Source organism: Carcharhinus amblyrhynchos, chromosome 1 (assembly GCF_965287045.1).
Source record: "Carcharhinus amblyrhynchos chromosome 1, sCarAmb.v2.hapA, whole genome shotgun sequence".
Taxonomy (NCBI): domain Eukaryota; kingdom Metazoa; phylum Chordata; class Chondrichthyes; order Carcharhiniformes; family Carcharhinidae; genus Carcharhinus; species Carcharhinus amblyrhynchos.
This window is the reverse complement of record NC_137324.1, coordinates 44,884,708-44,910,740: the sequence shown is the minus strand read 5'-3', so window position 1 is coordinate 44,910,740 and position 26,033 is coordinate 44,884,708. Positions and strand designations below refer to the sequence as shown.

Sequence of the window (26,033 nt, the reverse complement as noted above, 5' to 3'; positions counted from 1 at the left end):
CTCTAACCTAAACGATTCCAATGTTATCCATATGCCTATCCACTGACCATTTGAACGCCCTTAAAGTTGGCGAGTCCACAACTGCTGCAGACAGGACATTCCATGACCTTACTACCCTCTGAGTAAAGAACCTACATCTTACATCCGTCCTATAATTACCACCCCTTAACTTAAAGCTATGTCCCCTTGTGTTAGCCATCACCATCCGAAGTAAAAGGCTCTCACTATCCACCCTACCCAATCCTTTGATCATCTTGTATGCCTCAATCAGGTCACCTCGTAACCTTCTTCTCTCCAATGAAAATAACCTCAAGTCCCTCAGCCTTTCCTCATAAGACCTTCCCACCATACCAGGCAACATCCTGGTAAACCTCCTCTGTGCCCTTTCCAATGCCTCCACATCTTTCTTACAATGCGGCGACCAGAACTGTACGCAATACTCCAAGTGCGGCCACACCAGAGTTTTGTACAGTTGTAACATGACCTCACGGCTCCGAAATTCAATCCCTCTACCAATAAAAGCTAACACATCGTATGCCTTCTTAACAACCTTACCAACCTGGGTGCCAACTTTCAGGGAGCTATGCACACGTACCCCGAGATCTCTCTGCTCGTCAACACTACTAAGAGTCCTTCCATTAGCCCTATATTCTGTACTCCTGTTATTCTTACCAAAGTGAATCCCCTCACACTTTTCCGTATTAAACTCCATCTGCCACCTCTCGGCCCAGCTCTGCAGCTTATCTATGTCCCTCTGCAAACTGTAACATCCATCCTCACTGTCTACAACTCCTCCAACTTTGGTGTCATCAGCAAATTTACTAATCCATCCTTCTATACCCTCATCTAGGTCATTTATAAAAATGACAAACAGCAGTGGCCCCAAAACAGATCCTTGAGGTACACCACTTGTAACTGCACTCCAGGTTGAATATTTCCCATCAACTACCACCCTCTGTCTTCTATCAGCTAGCCAATTCCTGATCCAAACTGCTAAATCACCCTCAATCCCATGCATCTGCATTTTCTGCAATAGCCTACCATGGGGAACCTTATCAAACACTTTGCTAAAATGAATATACACCATGCCTTACCCTTATCCACCTCTTTGGTCACCTTTTCAAAAAAGGTTTAACGACCTACCCTTCACAAAACCGTGTTGACTATCCCTAATCAATTTATTTCCCTCTAGATGTTTATAAATCCTATCCCTTATAATTCTTTCCAAAACTTTGCCCACAACAGAAGTAAGGGTCACTGGTCTATAATTCCCAGGATGGTCTCTACTCCCCTTCGACACCCAAAATATTTTTTATAACATGTTATCAGGTAGAAATTTGAAAAAAACTTAACATCTTGTCAGCGATTATAATGTGGAGGATCATAAAATTTAACTGGAGAAGAACTTGTTAATACGCTCTATAACTCTATATACCACAGCTGACATGTGAGAAACATAATTATTTGTTCTCAGGTTCTAATTTAGTTGAATAAGAAAACTGAGTGCAGGAAATTCTACATTAGTTCTGCTTTAAAATTCTTAGAAAGGAAAGAAATAATTAATACCCGTTTGTTTGCAATTAGTTGTCTGATAGATGATATAATTGAATGTTATGGCTTACCCATAATTTGCAGCTGCAAATTTTCCAGTGCATCTTTGCAAATTCCTTCCATTGTAAGTTTGATAATATCTGTACGAACAAGTTCATCCTGGAAATAGGAAAAATATAGTCACGTCAGTGACTGTATTATTCAAACTAAATGCTTGTCACATTATGATGGAAAACGACAGATTATATTTCTAAAATTTTCTGTGGCTCCTCAACCCCATGGGCAAGATTTGCCAAGGTGGGTGTCTGGACTGTCAGTCAACTTGAGCTGGAAATGGGACTTCGCCTATGATATAGACAGGAGGAAGCAATTAACAACTTGCAGATGGGAGAGATGGCCAATGGAGGTCAGTGGGAGGACCTTCCACATTGCTGGCCTAACCAGAGGACTGGCAGTTCTGGAGCCACAGTAACATTGCTGAGAGCAGTGGCTGCTGCTGAGGGAGAGAGAACAGGAGGGTACCTCAAAATGCAGGTGCCCTCATAGAAGTAAGCATTATGCACATTTTTAAAATAGGGCCAGCAGACAGGCACAGAGAACAGATGGCATATCCTTCCAATGGCATGATTGGGGCTTCTAACACAGCCTTTCCTGACAGTGGCCCCCTCTCTGAGCCTGAACCTCTGATGGTGATGTCCCTTTCTCTCTTGTTGTTTTCCCTATCCCTAAAGCCTCTAGGAGGCCAGCTCCATGTAGCAGATGTTTTCCCCACATAATTTCATTGAATATCAGGGGTACGTGGTGAGATTTTCTCCCATAGATGCTCATAGCCAGGAACTTATATGGTGGAAATTTTACTTGCCACTTATCAGCCCAAGCCCAATATTATTGTGGCAAATTATATTTTATCAAGATGCTGCTAGAGTATTTTACATTTTCAAAGTAACCTATCGGCAGAGGGCAGCAGAGTGGTGATGCTGATTGGCTGTTGCAGGGAAGATTTGCATAGGTGCAGTCACTGCTACTGGAAGGTCGACTTCCAGAAGACACTCTTTGTGTTCAAGTGTCCAGCAGAGGGCAGCAGAGTGGTGCTACTGAAACCAAAAGAAAAAGTGCTGGAAAATCTGACAGGATCCTCCATCTCCTTTTCTGTCAGGGCCTCAAGGACATTATGTGCTGACCACTGCTTAATCACCATGTGGTCAAAGATATGTTTCCAGAAAAATTTCTCCACAAAGGACAGGTGCTGCGGTACAGTCCAACTACTTGGAGAATTCTGCAGTAGTGTGGCCAGATGCATCCTCCACACTTCGGATAGGTAGAACCTCAAAAAGTAGTGGCACTTGGTGTTAGCGTACCGAGGATCTATTCACAGCTTGATGCAGCCACACACAAAGGTGGCCATCAGGATGAGGGTGGCATTAGGGACATTTTTATCTTTTCTAAGATTTATGCATTGCTTCCCTCCAGACACAATCCATCTTTGTTCTCCAGATAAATTTAAAGATGGCCTGGTCACTGCTGCTGTGTAGGATTTGGGGTTAGGCCAGACCTGTGCCACATACAACAACACGTACAGTACCTCGCATCAGATTTTTTCCGGTGATAGAGAGGGAGCATTGCTCCCACAAGCCCAATTTTTGCCTCGCTTTGGTGATGCGCTCTTCCCAGTTTTTGGCGCATGCCCCTGCTGCTCCAAACCATATACCCAGCATCTTAAGGCAGTCTACCCTGACGGTGAATGGGAACAAAGGATCTGTCAGCCCAGTTCCCAAAAAACATGGTCTGACTCTTGCCCCGGTTAACTTTGGCTCCCGAGGCCAGCTCAAACTGCTGACAGACTTGAAGGAGCCTGTTGCCAAACGAGAGGTCCAAGCTGCCTGGGATTGTAACCCCTTTGATGCTTGGGTCTCTTCTGAGAGTCTCAGCAAAGGGTTCAATGCAATACACAAAAAGGACAGAGGAGAGATGGTGGCCCTGCCTAACTCCAGACCTGATCTGAAACCTATCTGATTCCCACCCATTGTTTGAAACTGCGTTACTGATGTCTGTGTAGCGCAGTTGGATTCAATTGCAGATTCGCTCCCCAAGCCCATTTTGGAGAGCACATCCATCATGTAGCTTTGCGATATTCTGTCAAACGCCTTCTCCTGGTCTTGGCTGGTGACACAGTAAAAAGTCTGACAACACCGGGTTTTAGTCCAACCGATTTATTTGATAATAAACTCACAAGCTTTCGGGGTTAGCCCCTTCGTCAGGTGAATGGAGAGCTTGTGAGTCTATTATCAAATAAATCGGCTGGTGAGGCAGGTATTCACCTGCCTGTCCTGCACGTAGGCGATCATATCCCTGAGTAGCGCAAGACTATCAGCGATCTTCTTGCCAGGTACAGCACAGGTTTGATTAAGATGGATCACTGACCCCAGAACGGACTTGACCTGTTTGGCAATGACCTTGGCTAGAATTTACAGTCCACGTTCAATGGTGAAATGGGTCGCCAATTTCTAATTTCTTCCCTTTCCCCTTTCTGCTTGTTGATGAGGATAATGATGCTTTTTCTCAAGGATTCTGACATGCTGCTTTCCAGAAGCATACTCTCATATACTTCCAGTAGGTCCGGGCCCATCAACTCCAAAAATGATGAGTAAAATGCAACTGGTAAGCTGTCGCTTCCAGGAATTTTATCCTTCTGAAAGGACTTGATGGCCTTTGTCAGCTCATTCAGAGATAACGGTCTGTCCAGGCTGTCCCGCTTGCTGTCATCTAAGACCTGCATGTTAGATGACAGGAAAGACTGGGAGGCTGTGCTGTCTGTTGGGTTCCGTCATACAGTGTGGCATAGAAGGATTTGCAGATCCTCAGAATGTCAGAATGCGATGACCTTACAGAGCCATCTCCCTTCAAGCTGCTGTTCACAGAGGTTTCTCTGTGCACCTTTTGGAAGAAGAAACGCAAGCACGTTTCATCCTGCTCCATGGACCGGACCCTGGATTGGAAGATGACGTTGGAGGCCTCCGAGGCAAAGAGCAGGGCTTGCTGGCTCTCCACCTCCCGGAGATCCTCCTTGAAATCAATCCCCATCGACTACAGTTGGAATAAATTCTGCGTGCTTTTCTGGAGTCAGGACATTTCTCCTCATCTCTCCCTGGCTTTCTGAACCCCTTTGTGGATGAAGAACCTCTTGATGTTGTCCTTGATGGTTTCCCACCAGAGCGATGGAGACTCAAAGAAGGGTTTCACGGTTCTCCAACCGTGGTAAACCCTTTTGAGTTCCTCAAGGATCTCTGGGGTCAACAGCTCTACATTTAGCTTCCAGGACCCCCTGCCCACTTTCTGGTTTTCCTCCAGCTGATAGTCAGCCAGCAGGAGGCAGAAAAGAACACCAGCTTGACATCAGTGGACCTGATCGTGAGCATGAGGGATACAAACATGAAGTCAATCCTGGAGCGGACAGACCTGTGTGGCCGTGACCACATGTATCTACACTGCGCTCCATCGTGCAGCTTGGCATCTTTGACTGTTTTCAGCAGGAGTCTGGACGTTGCATCCAGTTTGTTTTCAGCCCTGCTGAATCGGCCGGCCGTATCTATAATGCAGTTAAAGTTCTCACTCAGAATGATTGGCCTGGAGGTGGTGAGCAACAGTGGCAGCTGTTCAAAAACTGCCAGCCGCTCGGTCTTGACAGCAGGGGCATACACATTAATCAGCCTGAGAGGGCAGTTCTTGTAAGTGACATCTGCTACGAGGAGGCTTCCTCTCACCACTCCTTAACTTCGGAGATGGTGAAATGTTGGAAGATCCTGTCGGATGGTTCCCTGAGCAGACTGTCAGTGTCATCTGGCAGAATGCCTCATCACCAGAACTCATAAACAAGCACCAAGACCTGGCTTGGCTAGTGGTGAGAACAGCACTTCCCATCAGATCCTTTAAGCACGCTCGAGCTCTCAACATGACTGCCACTGCCCTCGAAGCGGTTGTGAAGGCAGTGGTGTGGTGGTATTCTCAAAATAATAAAGGCAGTGTTACTAATCCTAGTACTAGACAGGTCAGGCAAAAGCAAGGCAAAGAGCAAGAGAAGTCCAGATTAAAATGCATTTATTTCAGTGCAAGAGGCAAGACGGGCAAGACAGATGAATTCAAGGCATGGATGGTTACGTGGGATTGGGATATTATAGCTATTACTGAAACATGGCTAAGGGAGCAGCAGGACTGGCAGCTCAATGTTCCAGGGTACAGATACTATAGGAAAGATAGAACAGGAGGTAAGAGAGGAGGGGGAGCTGCTGTTTTGATTAGGAAAAACATCACGGCAGTTCTGAGAGGGGTTATATCCGAGGGCTCGCCCTCTGAGTATATATGGGTAGAACTGAGAAATAAGAAGGATGAAATCACTTTGATAGGGTTGTACTATAGGCCCCCAAATAGTCAGCAAGAAATTGAGAAGCAAACATGTAAGGAGAATACTGATACCCCAAGAACTATAGGGTAGTAACAGCAGGGGATTTTAACTTTCCCAACGTGACTGGGACAGCCATAGTATCAGAGGCTTGGACGGAGAGAAATTTGTTGAATGTATTCAGGAGGAATTTCTCATGTGGACATGAGACATTCAGTATAACTAGAGAGGGGGCAAAACTTGACCTCCTCTTGGGAAATAAGGAAGGGCAGGTGACAGGAGTGTTAGGGAGGGATCACTCTGGGGCCAGTGATCACTCATCCATTAGTTTTAAGATAGCTATGGAGAATGATAGGTCTGGCCCAAAAGTTAAAATTCTAAATTGGGGAAAGGCCAACTTTGATGGTATCAGACAAGAACTTTCAAAAGTTAATTAGGGGGAGTCTATAGGCAGGCAAAGGGACGTCTGGTAAGTAGGGAACTTTCAAAAGTGTGTTAACAAGGGTTCAGGGTAAGCACTGGGAACTGCAGGCCAATGAGCCTCACATCTGTAGTGTGTAAGCTGTTAGAAGGTATTTTGAAAGGCAGGATCTACAGACATTTAGAGAGCCAAGGACTGGTTAGGGACAGTCAGCATGGCTTTGTGAGTGGAAAATCAGGTCTCACAATTTTGAGTTTTTTGAAGAGGTAACCAAGGAGGTAGATAAGGGCAGTGCAAATTTATGTTGTCTCCATGGACTTTAGAAAGGCTTTTGACAAGGTATTGCATGGTAGATTGTTGCATAAGGTTAAATCTCATGGGATTCAGGGTGATGTAGCCAAATGAATACAAAATTGGTTTGGCGACAGAGGCATGTTGTAGAGAGTTGTTTTTCAAACTGGAGGCCTGTGACCAGCGGTGAGTCTCAAAGATTGTTGTTGGGTCCACCGTTATTTGTTTTTTATATTAATGATTGGGATGAGAATTTAAGAGGCATCGTTAGTAAGTTTGCTGATGACACCAAGATGGTGGCATAGTGGACAGTGAAGAAGATTATCTCATATTGCAATGGGATCTTGATCAGTTTGGGCCAGTGAGCTGACGAATGGCAGATAAAGTTTAATTTAGGTCATTGCAAGGTGATGCATTTTGATAGATTGAATTAGGGCAGGACTTACTCAGTTAATGGTAGGGCGTTGGGAAGATTTATCTCGGGGTACATGTTCATAGCTCCTTCAAAGTGGAGTCACAAGTGGACAGAGTGGTGAAGGAGGTATTTGGCATGCTTGTTTCGTTGGCCAGAACACTGAATACAGGAGTTGAGGCGTCTTGTTGCAGTTTTACAAAACATTGGTAAGGCCAGACTTGGAATACTGTGTACAGTTCTGGGCATCCTATTATAGAAAGGATATTATTAAACTAGAAAGAGTGCAGAAAAGATTTACAAGGATGCTACCAAGACTTGATAGTTTGAGTTATAAGGAGAGGTTGGATAGACAGGAATTTTTTTTCTTGGAGCGTAGAAGGCTTAGGGTTGATCTTGTAGAGATCTATAAAATAATGAGGGGCATAGATCAGCTAGATAGTCAATATCTTTTCCCAAAGGTAGGGAAGTCTAAAACTTTCAAGGCATAGATTTAAGTTGAGGGGGGAGAGATACAAAAGGGTACAGAGGGGCAACTTTTTTTACACAGAGGGTGGTGAGCATCTGGAACAACCTGCCAGAGGTAGTAGTAGAGGCGGGTCTTTTAAAAGGTGTTTAGACAGTTATATGAGTAAGATGGCTATCGAGAGATATGGGCCAAGTGCGGGCAATTGGGACTAGCTTAGTTGTTTAAACTAAAAGGGGAGCATGGACAAGTTGGGCCGCAGAGCCTGTTTCCATGCTGTAAACTGGTATGACTCTGATTCTACTATGACCGAGATAGGTTGCTGCATCTTGAAATGCAGAGTAGCATTTTACTTGCCTTCAGATAGCAGAAGAAGAGAGTGGGGAGCTGGTAAAATACCAGAGTGCTACATCAGAATGGTTAACTGACAGAGTGCTGCCATGAGTGAAGTTTCCCAGTAATGGGAATGACAGTGTTTCCAAAGTCTCTGGCATTTTTCCAGCAGGGGGCAGGAACCCGAACAATGTCTGAGCCTGAATGTTTTCCATGTCTTGCTGCATATGGACAATGACTGCTTCAACATTTGACTACTCAGGAATGATGGTGAACATGGTGCAATTGACAATGAATATACTGGCTGACCCAATGATGGACAGAAGGTCTTTGATGAAGCAGCAGAAGATGGTTGGGCCTTAGGCACTTGATGATGGTAAAGTTGTTGATGTAGTATGCATGGACTTTCAAAGGCATTCAATCCAGTGCCACTCAGCACTGAGAAAAGTTATAGCTCATGGAATAAAAGGGACAGTAGGTAAGTGGATATTGAATTGGTCGAGTAATCCAAAACACTGAGTAAAATGGTCAATGGATATTTTTCAGAGGAAGCTTTGCAGTGGAATTACTCAGGTTAGTATTAGGAGCCTTGCTTATCCTGATATATGTTAATGATCTAGATCTTGGTGTGCAGAGGACATTTTCAAAGTTTGCGGATGTACAGAACATGCAAGCATCGTAAACTGTGGAGTACAATGTAGAACTTCGAAAAGATATTGACAAGTTGGAGGAGTGAGCAGTTAAGTGGCAGGCAAAGTTCAATATGGAGAAGTGTGAGGTGATTCCTTTTGTTAGGAACAACATGGAGAGACAAAATGTAATAAGGGATACTATTTTAAAGGGACATAATAAATGGGGAGAAACCATAAAAGGATTGAGAATGAGAGGAAAGATTTTAAATTGATTGTAAAAAGAAGCAAATGCAATATGAAAGAAAAACTTCTTGCTTCAGATCTCGAATGCATTGCCTGGAAGTGTGGTGGAAGCAGGTTCAATTGAGGCATTAGCTGATTGTTTCTATTCAAATAATGTGAAGGGTTATGGGGAAATGGCAGGAGAATGGCACTTAGTCATGATACTCATTCGGAGAGTCAAGGTAGACATGATAAGCTGAATGACCTCCTGCACCACTATATTAAATATAGCTCTTGGGGCCCAAGGGATATGGGGGCAAGGCGGGATCAGGATATTGAATTTGATGATCAGCCATGATCAAAATTAATTGTGAACAGGCTCAAAGGGTTGAATGGCCTACTCCTGCTCCTACTTTTCTATAATTCTATGTTTCTCTAAAAATTCTGTGATTTTGTGATAGTTACATACAGTATGCCTTTGATTCCTTAATATCTCATTTCTGAACAAAAGATTATTTTGCCCTGACAACAGTTTCCAATAACTTCCCCACTACTGACATTTGGCTCACTGGATTATAGCGTCCTTTCTTCATTTTCCTAATTATGTATGGGCATTTTTTTGTTTTGTTTCAATTTTGAGCAGTCACACCTTCTTTACCTACTTATTATGAATAGTGATGTAACATTCTCACAATGAATATTATCAATTATGTTATAATTTACACTTTGTAAGTAAGGCTGGCAATATGCAGTGAGTAAAAAAAACCTGAGTTGATTGCAAATTTCCAATTTACCCTGAATCAGTAGATGATGTGAAACTGGCAACAAATAATCAAACTGCCTCCTTGATATCAGGCTTAACAACGTAAATACCAATAAAAAGATCCACAAGAAAATACTTGCCTTAATTAAAGCCCAGCAAACAACTCGTCCATCTGATGAGACGGAAAAAAAGTTGACATTGTTGTCCAGATCATCTTTTTGCCACTTCACCTGCAAAAAGCAAACAATTGTTTAGAGTTTAAAGCAGTTAAAAATGGAAACAGACATGCAAAATATTTGCTTTAGCATCAAGGCTTTGCTTGTTATTAAGTATTAAAGATCAGTCAGGGCACTTGCTGTCTTGTAGAACAGGAAGCATTTTTTTGTTTGTGCATTGAATGACAAGGCAATTTACATCCAAAGCAATGAAAGCTGATCTAAGATTAGTTAGTTTATTTAATTTTAATGGGACAAAGACAAAGGAAGTAGTCAGTATTCAAATGAAGTTCAATGTGGCGAAGTGCGAGATTTTTCATTATGGATTATTAAAGGTAAAGCAAAGTACTTTCATAATGGTGAGACACTAAGGCTTGGATTTTCCGGTTGCAGTGGACGTAACACCAGGTGGGACAAAAAAATGTCATCGGAGTGAAAAAGTCACTTTCCTGTTGGCGTGAAAACAGGTGCAACTGTGTTTTGCAGACTTCATTAGTGGAGTGTGTTTAACATTGAGCCATGTTGGGAACACCATTTGAATACTTTAGATTGTCAGGAAAGCTGATTATGAAGGCATCTCACGGGAGTCACTCTCCCGTACAGGATTGAAAGTCCATGTTCGCATCTAATTAGACTGGTTTGGTTCACAATTGGATATGAGCAATATGCACAAGGAAAACTACACTTGGAGATATGGCTGAATTTGAGCTCCTCCAATTCCGTCCCAGGTTGTGCAGGCAAAGGTACATCAATTTCAGGGGGATTTCACAAATAAAGGAGTACGCATCCGACAAGCAAGTCAGGTGGGGTGGGGAATGTGTTGAAAGCATTGGAGAGGAAAGGTTTGTCTGGGTGGCAGGAAGGTCAAGACTGAGGAATGTGCACATAGTCACAGGCCTGAGAGTTGGGGGAGGACTAGGGAAGGATGCACATTGACACGAGAGGGGGAGGAGAAGATAAAAGTCCTTGTGGTCTGATTGGCAAGGGAGCCAAACAAGCGAAGTTTCAGTTTATACAGCTGGGCTTACAAAGTCTGTCTTTGTCCCAGTCCAGGGAGCGGAGACAGTGCATGTCAGTCTGTACCCAGCATGGTGTGCCTAGGGCATGGATATCATCTCAAGAACATTGACCTGGTAGGTTTTGGCATAGTACTAGAATGTAGTCATAGTCAGGGGAGGCAGTGGTGTGGTGGTATTCTCATTGGACCAGAAATCCAGAGACCCAGAGTAATGCTCTGGGGACCCGGGTTTGAATCTCGTTACAGCAGATGGTGAAATTTGAATTCAATATCAATATGGAATTAAAAGTCTAATGATGATCATAAAACCACTGTAAATTTTCATTTTAAAAACCCTTTCTAGTTCACTAATGTCCTTGAGGGAAGGAAATCTGTTGTCCTTACCTGGTCTGGCCTACATGTGATTCCAGACCCACACCAATGTGGTCGACTCTTAACTACCCTTCAGGGATAATTAGGAATGGGCAATAAATGCAGGCCCACACAGCCATGACCAAATCCATGAATTAATTGAAAAAAAAATTGGGAACAGGAAGTGTAGGGTGGGCACCCCATGTTCTCTTGGGAAGGGAGGGGAGGTGGCAGGGATAGTCTCTAAATATTTCAGAACAGTAATGGGGTTGGATAATGCCAACATGAGCAACATTCCCCTCAAGCAACTCATGGGGTAACATAGGGATATCAATCACAATTAGAATGGGATCAGGGATTACAGGAGGAAGACTTAAGATGGGGTTCCCTGACATCGGGGAATGTGAGCCATTCAAAATGATTTCAGCAGGACGGCTAGCTGCCTCCACTGCCAGCAAACATGTCATGGGTGGGGGAGGGGGAATCCTGGCCTTAAAGTTAGTGGAGGGGGAGGAAAACCTGAACATTATACTCCTCCAAGATGACAGGAGGGATTTGCACAGTTTCTTGGGGAGGGTCAAAATTGGTTTGGTAATAAAGTCTGACAACCACCATTTTGCAACCTGTAGATTGTCACAATAGAAAATGAAACTGAAAAGCAATGTTGCTTGGGACAATCTTAAGGGATTCTAGATGGAGTGAAATATTGCGCTGAAGAGCCAATTAAAGGGGCACCCATCTTCATTTGTATTTCTAAATGAGGAGGAATGCATGGCTGAGGAATATCAGGAGAATTCAATATCTATAGAAGGAATCTGGGAACTTAAATCTTAAAGAGCATTCATGTGATATTAATCCTGATCAGTTCCAATCATTGATCTGTTTGCAATAACCCCTTGTCCCAATCATGCTAATTCTCCAGTGTGGAGTGGGCACCTGCAGAAATAGCAAATACTATTTCAAAACAGCACCTCTAAACCTTGCAACTGGCAGATATAGAGATGGGAACCCCAAAATCACTAAATTAATTTCATTCCTTGACTGAATATTGGGCCTAAGGTGTTTTCCAAAGGAGGTACTGGATGAGAAATCTAGGGCATGGAGTAGTTGCTGGGCATCCAAGAATCTCATCAAATTGACATCATAGCAGTATTTCTAGTGAAATGGTGGGAGAATGGAAGTTGGAGAGCAGTGAAGGATGCTGTGTTATGGTGTGCTGTCCAGGATTGCAGTAGTGAATATGTACCTAGATTCTCACCAAGTCCTCGAACTCACAGTGATACAATAGGTAGAGACAGAAAGGAGATTTTTGGAGGCGAGTGTTCACTATTTTTCTTTACAATTATTTTACAGGGAGGACAACTTGATGAAGGTGGAAGCTGCATTTAATGTTGCCTACATCATCGTTGCAGGCAGGAGCAAATGCATAGAAGAGTGCTACAGCAGTGGTTTGCCACAGGAAGAAGCTTAACCCCGATAAGCAAAGGGCTCCGGACCCAGAAACATTGCACGGATAACTGTCAAGACTGAGAATGCGTGAAGGAGGCATGTCTTTTCTCTGGATGCGTGACAATCAGTTTCATTGGTGCCTCTGCATGTCCAGGGATCTGGTGTCTCAGATCTGCCACACTCTGCAGGAATACAGCCGTTGACAGTCAATTATTGAGCTTAACTTCTACATGAATGGCCCATTCCAGAGCTCCACTGGGAGCTTTGCGGAATCTCTGAAATGTCCACTCTCAAGTGCATGCAGGAGGTAACAGACCTCCTTTCAACCAATGCCCACAATTACATACACTTTGCCAGAGATTAAGCTAGCCAGGCAAACACAGCAGTGAGCTGCACTGCTTTCTCAGGATTCTCACAAGTGCAGGGTGCTACTGATTGCATTCATGTGACGATGAGAGCTCCCTGGCAACAGGCAGTGCAATGTATCAAAAGGAAAGGATTTCACTCCCTCCGTAATCACAAGAAACAAAGTGTGCAGGTTTGCACCAAATACCCAGGAAGCTACATAATTTCTACCTCTTGAGTAAGCTGTAGATCTCACACATCTTTGCTCGGACATACAAGATTCAGGGTTTGCTCCTCAGTGGCAAAGGGTACCCGTAAAGGATGTTCAGCGAGCAGGATAATTACTCATTTCAGCCTTGCAACTGTTAATTTTAAGTAGAGCTAATAGAAAGTTTTTTTTTGAAAGATTATTTACTACTGTCACAGGTCCACTTAATAGTAACACTGCAACAAAGTTACTGCAAATGTCCCCTAGTCGCCACATTGCGGCACTTGTTCGGGTACACTGAGGGAGAATTTAGCATGACCAATGTACCTAACCAGCACATCTTCCAACCTGCTAAAGGAAACTGCAGCACATGGAGGAAATGCATGCAAACACGGGGAGAATGTGCAGACTCCGCACAGATGGTGACCAAAGCCAGGAATCAAACCCAGGTCCCTGGCGCTGTGAGGTGGAGTGCTAATCACTGTGCCACCAGGCCGAATTCTGTTTAGTTAAATTAGTTAAATGGGATTTCCGATTAGAGCGACTGATAGGGTCATTCGATGATTTAGTTTATGTGCAGACCTGGGTCTGTAGCAAAAAAAAAGCTTTTGGAGAAAGGTTGTTGCAGCTGAAGCCTGATTGAAGTTAGAAGGATTTTTTAGACTTCTGGAACACTGTCTCTCTTTGAAAGCAAGTATATCTGGATTTGCTAGCTGTATTTCTTTAAAAGTGATTTGAGTTATGCGTTAATTTGGCTTATTTGGTACTGGGACAGTCATAAACCAGAAAGTAAACTATCATTTTCAAATATTGTTCAACTGTTAGGGGTTAAGCTGATTCATTTATTAGAGTTATATTTAAACTGTGTAATTAAATGAAGTTTGTTTTACTATAAAAGATCCCTAATTTGTCAGTGGAATTACTGCTGGAGTGATATGTCCTATCCTCACATTTATGCCAAAATAGAAAAATTGTTCGGCTGTAGGCTGGCTTTCAAGTGTAAGTTGGGGACCTGGTGCAGCACTCCAATACTACTACACAAATGTATAAAATAAATTAAAAAGACTAAAAGCCTTTCTCTCAAAAAATTTAAACTGAAGAAATGATGATTCAGTTGTACCAAGTCATCTGAATACTGCTTTCAGTTTTGGACAACAAACTTCAGAAAAGATATAGAAGGTAATCTTACCAAAACAATTCTAAGTACCAAACGAGCATGAAAACAGGAGAGTTTCAGATGCAATTTTTTAGTGAGGTCACAAGTGAAATCTTATATCACTTAGTGCAGATGATGCATGATCTGATTCCTGCCAGTAGAGGGAATGGCAGAATCTATTCTAATCGGAAAGCCGGCTGCTCACACTAGAGGGTGCTAATGCACATGCACAGAGCGCCACCCTCCCCACCCCTACATGATTAGCCCTTGATACTCTCCCTGGTCAAATGCCCCTCTCACCCCCTCCGCTCCCCACCCCCCCTAGCCTCTGTCCAGTAGGCAGTGCCAGGGTCCCCGACTAGCAGTGGCCAAGGGGCACTACCCCCTGCCCCTGACCACCCGGGGGGCCTCCATGGCCTCCATTCCTACCAGCAAAGCCACTATGTCAGGTCCCCTTTGATGAGGACTATACATGATCTTCACCGGTGAAGTTGTTAAGGCATGTGAGCGCAGGATGATTCTGTCTAACTCTTTCAAGTGACTGTTGGTGTAAAAAAGACCTACCTTAAGTTGGCAATTCAAATCACTTTTTCAAATGGTTCCCAACTGAGTGCAATTGTCGAAGGGAAGTTAACACTTTTGAACAATTGCCGCGTAAATCCTGCCCTGGGAACTACCAAGTCGGAGTCCTCAGTGCATCTTTGGGGTACACCCCAAATCCAATGCTGGGGACCAGGAAGTGTTTGTAACAAACTAACAAATTGGTTGCCACGTTTACATTTAGAAATTCAATACTAATTCATTGATGAAAAGCTATTTGAATAACCCTCAGGATTTTATAATGCATGAGAAGTTTTTTATTTGATTAGCTGTTATTGTTAATTAAGATTCTTTCTTTTGTCCACCCTTGGTCTGTTGATTCAAGAAGTTTGCTTTTTCTTGTTGCAATATCAATTTTATGGCCCCATCATAGAGGGGGTGGGGCTGGAAAATATGGCAAACCATTCAAAAATCTTTGCTCAGAGCAAAAAACCCAACAGTGGAAAATTCCACCCACTGTGTTAAATTTATCATTAAAATCCACTGGCCACTCATAATTGATCCTGCTTCTTGTCCTGGTCCCTCCATGAGGACACTATAGTTCAGAAAGCCTACCAATGCCTCTACTTTCTCAACAGACGAAGGAAATTTGGCATGTCTGCTACAACTCTCATTAACTTCTACAGATGCACCATAGAAAGCATTCTGATGGCTGTATGGCTCCTGCTCTGGTCAAGGCCACGAGAAACTACAAAAGGTCGTGAATGAAGCCCATTACTCAAATCAGCCTCCCATTCATTGACACTGTCTACACTTCCCGCTGCCTTGGAAAAACAGCCAGCATAATCAATGATCCTGGGCATACTCTCTTACCCCTTCTTCCGTCGGGAAGAAAATACAAAAGTACCATGTACCAACCGACTCAAAAATAGCTTCTTCCCTGCTGCCATCAGACTTTTGAATGGACCTCACATTAAGTTGATCTTTCTACACACCCTAGCTATGACTGTAACAGTACATTCTGCACTCTCTCCTTTCCTTCCCTATGTGTGATATGCTTTGTCTGTATAGTGCACAAGAAACAATACTTTTCAGTGTATACGAATATATGTGACAATAATAAATCAAATCAAATCAAATTTCCCTTTTGGGTATTACCTAGTCCAAAGCTTAGTGTTATTAGCAAATTTTTATATTTATTGTAAATTCAGGGTCTTTTGTTTCATGGTGTTACTCCTTCCAGAAAATGAATTCCATGTTCCCTTAATCCATATCCACTGTATATGCCACCTACTCAAGCACAAATCATCTATGTCCACAAAGAACAACTATGGATCTATTAGCAGAGTGGGCCAATTTCAAGCCTTCTCAATTAAAAATGATACACATTTAACTTAGTGCACATTGTCAACCAATATTTTATCCACGTAAATAAGAGTAAAACTCTCCAGTACATAGCACAAAGGAAAATAATTGTTGTTGGTGGGCAATCCTTGGCCCAGAACTTTGCTGCAGGATTTTCTCAGAGACGTGTCCTTGCCCCAACCATCTTCAGCTATTTCATCCATGACTTTAACTCCATAAAGATCAGACATGGAGGTGTTTGCTGATATTTGACATTTACCATTTCTATTCACAACTCCTCAGGTAACAAGATATTTCATTTCTGCATGCAACAAGACCTGGACAACATTCAGGCTTCAGCTCATAAGTGGCAAGTAACAGTCACATCATTCAAGTGCCTGGTGATAATCATTTCCAACGAGAGAGAACCTGCACTTCTGCATTATCTGCTTTATCAGGTATGACTTCAAAATGGTTATTAATATCTTATCAAACAAGACTGTCTTTCACAATCAATGCCAGCTGTCCTTAATTAACCCATGGATTTCTAATTGATCATTAATTTCATTGTGAAGTATGCTTTAATGGCATCACTCTGAGCTGGATTTGATTGCAAGTTAAATCTGTGATAGGTCAGTATCTAATTCCCAACATCCCTTGGTTTTCCAATTTGTAGTTTACTTCAGATCATAAGAACATAAGAACATAAGAAATAGGAGCAGGAGTAGGCCATCTAGCCCTTCGAGCCAGCCCTGCCATTCAGTGAGATCATGGCTGATCTGAAGTGGATCAGTTCCACTTTCCCGCTTTCTCCCCATAACCCTTAATTCCCTTGTCTATCAAAAATCTATCTATCCATGACTTAAATACATTTAGCGAGGTAGCCTCCACCACTTCAACGGGCAAAGAATTCCAGAGATTCACCACCCTTTGAGTGAAGAAGTTCCTTCTCAACTCCGATCTAAACCCCTTATCTTGAGGCTGTGCCCTCTAGTCCTGCTATCCCCTTCATGTAACATACCATTGTGGCTTTGAAATATACTACCACTTCTTCATCATCACTGAGTTAAAATCCTAGAACTCGTTACCGAGCAATGCAGTGGCATTGTCGTCACCACAAAGACTGCAACGAGCCAACAGCACAGCTCATCATGAGCTCCTCAAGAGCATTTAGGAATGGGCAATAAATGCAGACCTTATGTTGTGGCACCCTCATTTCATTGAAAAATAGTAAACAATTCAGTTGAACCTAATTGCCCCTTGATTTTTTAAATGATGGTAGGGGGGCTGTGCATGGGTAAAATTAAATGGAATGGATGTCCAGGAGGTTTAAGTGTAAAGGCCTGACAGCAATGAGATTTGGAATTAGGCAATCTGATTAAGAAGGGTGCCTATCAGTTATGCCTCATATGGAGTCAGGATCCTTAGCTTGAACATCCCACTGCCAGTTTTCTCTCGCTCTTGGCAGTTGTGAGCAGTCTTCTCCTGCAGGAACACAAATGTTCTGGCAGATTGATGGACACTGCATCTAAGCAGGGAAGGTTACTGCTGGAAGCTTTGAAGATGCTGGTGGGAGATTTGGTGCTGGGGACCTGTGAGGTAGCAGCATGTGAGTTCCAGGTGACATTTGGAGGTCTGACAGAAGATGGAGTGCAGGGAGGAGTTCAGCAGCATTTGTCCTTGCTGATTCTAGTCAGTCATTCACCTTTTTCTGACATTGCACATCCATCCTCTTGGTCAGGTTATTGGCACTGACCAATGCTGCCACCATCTTCCAGGCAGGATTCATTACGTTTCAGCAAGGTCTCCTGCCAGCTGAGGGTATATTATAGCCCAGCTGTCCTTCACAGCATTCGGAAAATGGCTGAGGGCCCCCTCCATAAATCAAGGAGCTGGTTTTCTAGATGCCATCCTCTTGTCTTGAACCAGATCAAGTGCTGTGGAGCTGTTTAAATTAAGCACCCCCTATATTGAAATAGAACATAGAACACTACAGCACAAACAGGCCCTTCGGCCCACAAGTTGCGCCAATCATATCCATACCTACCAGGCCTATCTATAACTCTCAATCCCATTAAATCCCATGTACTCATCCAGAAGTCTCTTAAAAGACCCTAACGAGATCGCCTCTACCACTACCGATGGCAGCCGATTCCATCACTCACCACCCTCTGAGTGAAAAGCTTATCCCTCTCTGTGCCTGCTCCCTAGCACCTTAAACCTGTGTCCTCTCGTAGCGACCATTTCAGCCCTGGGAAATAGCCTCCGAGAATCCACCCTATCTGTACCTCTCAACATTTTACAAACCTCTATCGGGTCGTCTCTCAACCTTCGTCTCTCCAGGGAGAAAAGACCTAGCTCCCTCAACTTATCTTCATAAGGCATGCCACCCAATCCAGGCAACATCCTTGTAAATCTCCTCTGCACCCTTTCAATAGCTTCCACATCCTTCTTGTAGTGAGGTGACCAGAACTGTGCATAGTACTCCAAGTGGTGTCTGACAAGGTTACAGCACTACCTCCCGACTCCTAAACTCAATCCTTCGATTAATGAAGGCTAGAAATGTTCAGATGATCCCCAGGGAGGGCAAATCAGGCTGGCATTGGTCACAGAGGATAAAAAAAATCAGAGTGCCTGAAAATTGTGATCCAGACTGTGTCACCAGGGCCAGGAGGAATTGATTTTTTTGCCAAAAATGATATGTTGTCAATTTTTAGAAAACTTTGCCCTTTATTTCTGTGATATATTTAAAGGGGTTACAAATTGCTTTAAAAGCTGATCACATGATTTGATGGTGACGTCATTAGGGTACTGGAGGCTGCAGTTTTATTTTAGCTTGTACTTTGTGCAGTGTAGAGAACATTACTTTCAATAATGTTACGTGCTAGTTTGAATCTACATGTGCGAACCAGGTCATTTTCCTTTTGTTATAACACTCAATCTCTGACATACTTAGGACATTACAAGTTCTACCTGCAAAGCTGGCTAACATGATGGTATTATTTGATCATAGAACTTCCTGTGTGATAAATTCTCCAGATTAATACAGAGCAGTATGAAATGATGCATTTTGGCAGATGGGTTAGAGACTTTAATGGCACAGTTCCAAAGGGTGTTGTTAGGAATAGGGTTCCAGGATTTTGGCCCAGTCAAAATTTGTCTGCCCATTCTATTGGCTTATTTAAGTCCTGCAATTTGTATCACCTTTACTGTTGATCCCTGTTTCAAGTTTGATATCATTGGCAAATTTTGAAATTCTTATCTCAAAAACCCAGTTATCCGAGCACTGACCCAAGGGAAACATCATTGTTTACCACCTTTCAGTCTGAAAAGTACCCATTTCCTATATGACTCACTATTTTCTATTCTTAAGCCAATATTTTATCCAACTGAACACTAACCCTCCTTTTTCAGTAAAATAGCAAGTAATTATTTTATTGAAACATTCCAGGCATTTTATTCCTAAGATTTAGCAGACAGGAGTTTTAAATGCCAAGACAGCTTAACGTTTGCCTTTGACTGTTCATTTTGGCAATTTTGACAGTTGTCTTTTTCAGCTCATTTTGATACTTTTGGCAGCTGGCTTTGAGAATTCATTTTGGCAGTTTTGACAATTGTAGTTGATGATTCATTTTGACTCTTTTGATAGTTCCACTGAGCTTGAAAGTTATGCACTTTTTACACACATCCATGCCTACTTTTAACAATCCCAATGAACATTTTATTTTTCCCAAAGGCCGCATAACCTCCTTCAAAGGAAACCAGATCTGTGCCAAAGGACAATATTCAATGGAATAGTCTACCATGGGCCAAAAGCGGGCAATTGGGACTAGCTTAGGGGTTTTAAAAAAAGGGCAGCATGAAGAAGTTGGACCAAAGGGGCTGTTTCTATGCTGTAAACCTCTGTGACTCTATGACTCTATGACTTCTCCAAAGGACTCCACAAAGTTCAAACCTGCTCCTACTTGATCTAGTAAGAAGTCTGACAACACCAGGTTTAAGTCCAACCGATTTATTTGATATCAATTGGTTAGATCAAGTAAATAAATAAATCGGTTGGACTTAACCCTGGTGTCGTCAGACTTCTTACTGTGTTTACGCCAGTCCAACGCTGGCATCTCCACATCATGCGTACTTGATCTAACCAGTGTATATCGTGTTTCACACAACTGAGTCACCAAAATCACACAAGTGGAGGCGACTGCCGATTTGAAAGGGCAGCTGCCTAGGTGAAATGCGCATGCATGAACCCCACCTGGGCCCATTCCTGCCCCTGCAAAAATGGTAGGTGCTGGGGTCAGGGATGGGACATCCAATTTTTGGACTTATCTGTCTTTTTTACAACAATGGAGAAACTCACTTACATTGCAAAAATCCAGGTCATTGTCTCCAGGATTGTCAATGAGACCATCTCCTCTGGAGTTCACCTCTTCACAGCATCCAACCTCATCGCCCACAATCCTGTCTGCTTCCAATGCATTAAGATCCATAAACAAGACTCATTGGACCTGATTTTACCATTGCGTTGTACCCATTTGTGGGCGTGAAAACTTGGTAAAATCGGGTGTGAGGCAAATAGCGTAATCCGCGCTTGAGTTTGCACCGATTCCCCCTTTACCAAGATTTGAAAATGGACGCAATGGGGACTGCACCTGAAATGGGTGTGACGTCAATTTAAATGCATTTGTATGCATTTAAATTGACTTAATGAGCTGGATGCCCAAACTGACCTGCATTTCCCTCTTTACCATCGTGTTTGCCCATCCAGATTTGATGCAAAACAGACATGCTCAGCAAAAGTCTGTTTTGGGTGCTCCAGCTTCTGAAGAAATAAGTTCAGAGCTTCCAGTGGCTCTCTGACTCAGATCGATGGTGGTGGGTGGAGTGGAGGAGGGAGGCAGGCCAGATCATTCTCTGTTGGGGGGGGCGTGGGGTATGGTTCAGATGTATCTCTGGTGGGGGGGAGATGGGGAAGGGAGGAAGGAGGCCAGATCACTCTCTGATGTGGGAGAGGGGGAGGGGAGCGTTGGTGGGAAAGGAATCCAGCTTGTTCTCTGATGGGGGAAAGGCGGGTCAGATCATTCTCTGGTGGATAGTGGGGGAGAAAGAGGCAGGTCAGATGCATCTATGGTGGGAGGGGGAGGCGGAGGGAGGTCAGATCATTCTCTGGTGGGGAGCATGTGGGGAGGGGCAAGGGCAGGAGAGATCCGCTGCCACTCTGCAGGCGATCAATGGGGGTAAGAGAAGGTCCACTGCCACTCTGTGGGTGATCGTTGTGGGGGTGAGGGGGTAGTGAGGCAGGGGGTCGTGATCGGTCTGGGTAGTGGGGGGGGGTTGTGGGTGGATGAGGGGGACAGTTCTGTTGTGGGGGTGGGGGGATGTCTGTGAGACATAAGCCCCACCCACAGCGCGATTCAGATTCCTTCTCTACTGAATGTGTCATTTTTTTCCTGCATTTGTTGGTCGAGCCATTTGCAAGGATAGACATTTATACAGCTAACTAAGGTTCTCTGGTTGGTTGGCCAACAAATACTAATACAGCTCTTAGACTATGTGGGAAACAAACATTTACATTTAAGAATATGTCAACAAATTATTAGAAATGTAGCAAAAATAATAATTATTAATCTTCTGCATATTTGTGAAACTTATTAGAAAGATCTAGAACCCACCTCCCAAACAGGATCAGTATGCTTTCCAGATTTAGTGGAACTCTTGTAAGCAGGTTTTGAACTGTGTTCCATGATGTTGTAGACAGCAACACAACCATCATACAAACCAACAGCTATCAGGTGTGGATACATATTGTGGATATCCAGGCACAAGACACTGCATTCTGTACTATATTGGTATTCAGGGTAAGATGGATTTTTCAGCGAGTGAACTAGAAGCATGCCACGGTTCTGTTTCATAAAATCATCTAAGGGTAAAGGGAAAAAAAACTCATTAACAAAAGCAACAAATAAATGACCTTAATTACATGGATGTAGGGTGAGATTTTGCCAAAAGGGGGGAGATCCTGCTCTTCAGTGGACGAGAGGCAGGACTTACCCATGATATTGATGGATAGAGAAACAGGACCTTTCCATGATATTGCGGATAGAGAGGCAGAAGCTCTCCATGATATTGGCAGATAGAGAGGCTGGACCTTTCCATGTTATTGGCAGTTAAAGAGGCAGGATTCCTCCATAATACTGCCGGATAGAGAGGCAGGACCTTTCCATGTAATTGGCAGATAAAGAGGCAGGATTCCTCCATAATACTGCCGTTTAGAAAGGCAGGACTTTTCCATGATATTAGCAGAGAGAGACGGGACTTCCCCACAATATTGGCAGAGGCAAAGATTCCCCATGATATTGCTGGAGAGGGAGGCAGAACTTCCCCATGATATTGGCAGAGAGAGAGGCAGGACTTCTCCACAATATTGGCGAATGGAGAGGTAGGACTTCTTTACAATATTGGTGGTTTGTTATAAAAACCCATCTGTTTTAATATAATTCAGAAGAGGAAAGCAGCTGCCCTTATCTGCTCTGATCTAATTGTGACTCAAGACCCACAGCAATGTGGTTGACTCTTAATTATCCGCTGAAATTGCTTAGCACTTATATCAAATAACTAATGAAAAATTCAAAAATAATAATATCTAGACACCACAAATGACAAAGGCACATGTTTCTCAGTTGATCCTGAAAAGTCTTCCCACTGATATCTGGGGACTTGTGCCACATTGGGAAAGGTGCCCTACAGACGAGTAACAGTCTTCCATATTAATATTCACTGAATCATATCTTGTTATGATCCAAGCTCCTGATATCTGTGCTGTCCCACCAGCAGAACAGATTAAACAGTGTTGGCAGTGACACTGTGGTATAGAGGCGGGGGAGTCTGTAACTCTACACCCTAGCTATGACTGTAACACTACATTATCCACTTTCTCATTTCCTTCTCTATGAATGGTATGCTTTGTCCATAATGCATACAAAAAAATACTTTTCACTGTATGCTAATACATGTGATAATAATAAATCAAATCAAATCAAAATTTGACTCTGAACCCCATGAAGTCTCATGGCAACAAAAATAGCCAAGGAAATCTCCAACTGATTACTGCCTACTTCCCTCCCTTAGTTATGAATAAATGTATCAATCCACATTGAACACTGCTGAGAAAAACTGAGGATAGCAGGAACACAGAATGAACTGTGGGTTGGGGGAACTAATATTAATGTTCATTACCAATATTAATGTTCATTACCAAGATGGCACAATATCACCACTACTGATCAAGCTGGTTGAGTAATTAAGATGTGGAGATGCCGGCACTGGACTGGGGTAAACACAGTAAGAAGTCTCACAACATCAGGTTAAAGTCCAACAGATTTATTTGGTATCAAAATTATTTTGCTACCAAATAAACCTGTTGGACTTTGACTTCTTCGAGTAATTAAAGACATTTTTGCCAGATTGGCCTGGGGTAGGTGATGAGTAAACTAACACAAGGGGAAAATCTATTAAACCTGCTCTTTTCATATATCTTTTCATGATAGGATTGGTGAGAGTGATCACAACACAGTCCTCGTGGAGGTCAAGTTCTGTACCAACACCCTTTGTTCTGTGCTGAAAGAGAAGGCCACTCCTGCAGCTTAATCAGGTAGTCTTCACTTTGGGACCTACAACTCTGGTATGGGTAAAGGTACAGGTTTAAAAACCTTCACTGGCTATTTCCCATTAGTGAATCTCTGCACGCTCAATAAGGCAGCTTGTCCTCCACAAAGCTGACGGGTAAATCTATTTGCGATCCCCATGGCCTTTGTGGTCATCGTAACAGATGTCCTCAACCCTGCAGACATCCAGTCCCCAGATAACTAAATTAGTCACACATGCAGACATATAACCACAACCACAAGCTGTTTCCCTGCATAACACAATAGAACACAAATGATCTAAAAAGTAATATCCTTTTCTTCACACTTCCAACCTCATGGAAAAATGAATTATCATAATTCCAAAAAGAAGATTTCATTTTCTCAACCTATTTTGTCTTACTTAGTATATTTATCTATATACACAAAACTATTACATTATAGAGTATATTCATCAATCAAGAAAATGTATGCAAGTATTTTGTAAAAATAGAGCTCATTCCAGTTCATTCTCCATTTTCCAAAGTGTCCAAGTTCCTTTGATTTTTAAACACATCTGTAATTAAATTTTCTCATCCAGCCACATGTCTAATTTGTAAATTAAACGGTTGCAGAAATAAACTCCACCTGAACATACCGGCACTCTGGTTTGAAAACTCTTCCAGAAATTTGAGAAGATTGTGGTCAGTACATATATAATTGTTTCTGAAGAATTACTTGCAACATAAATTTCAAAATGCAGCAAGGCTAAAACTAAACTTAAAGTCTATGTTTTGACAGTTGAATATTTCTTCTGTGACCAAAATATCATATTTTTCAATATCTTCCCAATATCACTGTGAAACAAGCTTTTGTGTGTGAGTATGGGTGTGATTAATTTAATTAGACTAAAGACAGACTGCAAGGCAAAAAACACCAAAAAGAAATTAAGTGTAAAAGCAAGTATGTTGAAGTGGACATGAGTAGGTCTAAGATGGGAACAGTGAGCAAGCAGCATGAATGGAAATTTGCATCAGGAAGATATGGAGGATGGAAGTTTCACTATTGTATTTCAGAATGCAAATGAACAATTGACAAAGATCATAAATTAATAAAATATTATGTTTCGCTTTTCCTAGAAGTGGTGACAATAGAAATAACACGAAAGATCTGTATATTCTGGGAAAAGGAATTTCAAAAGGGATGTAATAACAATACATTTAAAGATGAAAGGGGGAAAACATATTTAAAGAGAGCTTGAATGCTGTATAGGTGGATGTGGCTATGAGATCCTGAAGTGCAGGTGGGCTGAAGCAGACCTGTGAAGAAAGCAGCCTATAGCCACCTTTAGAGAAGACAAGTGTTATCTTTGCAAGGTTTTGATGCAAGTTTTGTTTTTTTCCAGGAGCAACTGAGAGAGAGAGAAGGCTGTGAAATGTTTCCCTGTAATAACAGCAGGTGTTTTGAATTTGACTGGAATTCTTTCTGGGCTAAAATCTAGGAGAACTGTTGCCAAAAGGGTTGTTGAGCTCTGTGTTTAACTAAACAGAAGTTTCTTGGGAAATGGTGGTAGAACTACTGATAACGGTGTAAATGTAATCTAGTGTGCCTAAGTCTTTTTCAAATAAATGTTTAAATTTAATATTTAAAATCTCCAGAACTGGTTTTTAGTTTTTGCTTCCAACTTCAGTGCAATTTCAAAATACAATACCAGTTGCCAAGTGTTATTATAGCATGTCCAAGAATCCCTTTGGGATTTGGGCGATTACTACCAGCTATATCGTAACACTTCTCATATACATTCAACTTTGTGAGGAACATTCTACTGGCTTTTCACTTCCTAGTTCATCTTATAATAACACAGCATCCACACCACTGGAGCCAATAGCCAATTTAAATTATGTTGGATAATTAGGCACTGCTAGAACAGACATAGTGGTTTGTACAATCATCATGCTGTCAAGTACACCTGACAATCCTGGATCTATTCAAATGTTCTGTTCTTTTTAATAATTCAGTAAATCACACTGTTAAGATTTGCCACAAACTTCCAGTAAAATCCACATGCTAGAAATTTCAAAACTTCCCATTTTGTAGTGGGCAATGGCTTTAACTTTTGCATATCATGGGCCCACATGACTATGTTCAAAGCATGGCCTAAAATGTAACTTGCGCTTTTGCAAATTCACTTTTAGCCAAGTCTAGCTCCTGGTGCCTCAAGCACATGATGCAGTTCACCAGTGTTGGAAGGAGCACTTCGAACTGTTCCTCAACCAATTGTCCACCATATTGGAGACC

The 26,033-nt window shown here is 42.5% G+C and overlaps 1 protein-coding gene across 1 annotated transcript in view; it reads right to left on the bottom strand.

Annotated features, from left to right (window-relative positions):
• The window catches only part of dnai1.2 (dynein, axonemal, intermediate chain 1, paralog 2), a 258,343-nt gene that overhangs the window by 129,492 nt on the left and 102,818 nt on the right, over positions 1-26,033 (bottom strand). The window contains exons 13-15 of the mRNA XM_080215680.1: positions 21,786-22,033; positions 9,628-9,717; positions 1,623-1,710 (exon numbers count right to left, since the gene is read on the bottom strand). Of these exons, the coding sequence (XP_080071806.1) occupies positions 1,623-1,710; positions 9,628-9,717; positions 21,786-22,033 (426 nt within the window). The remainder of the gene's footprint in view (positions 1-1,622; positions 1,711-9,627; positions 9,718-21,785; positions 22,034-26,033) is intronic.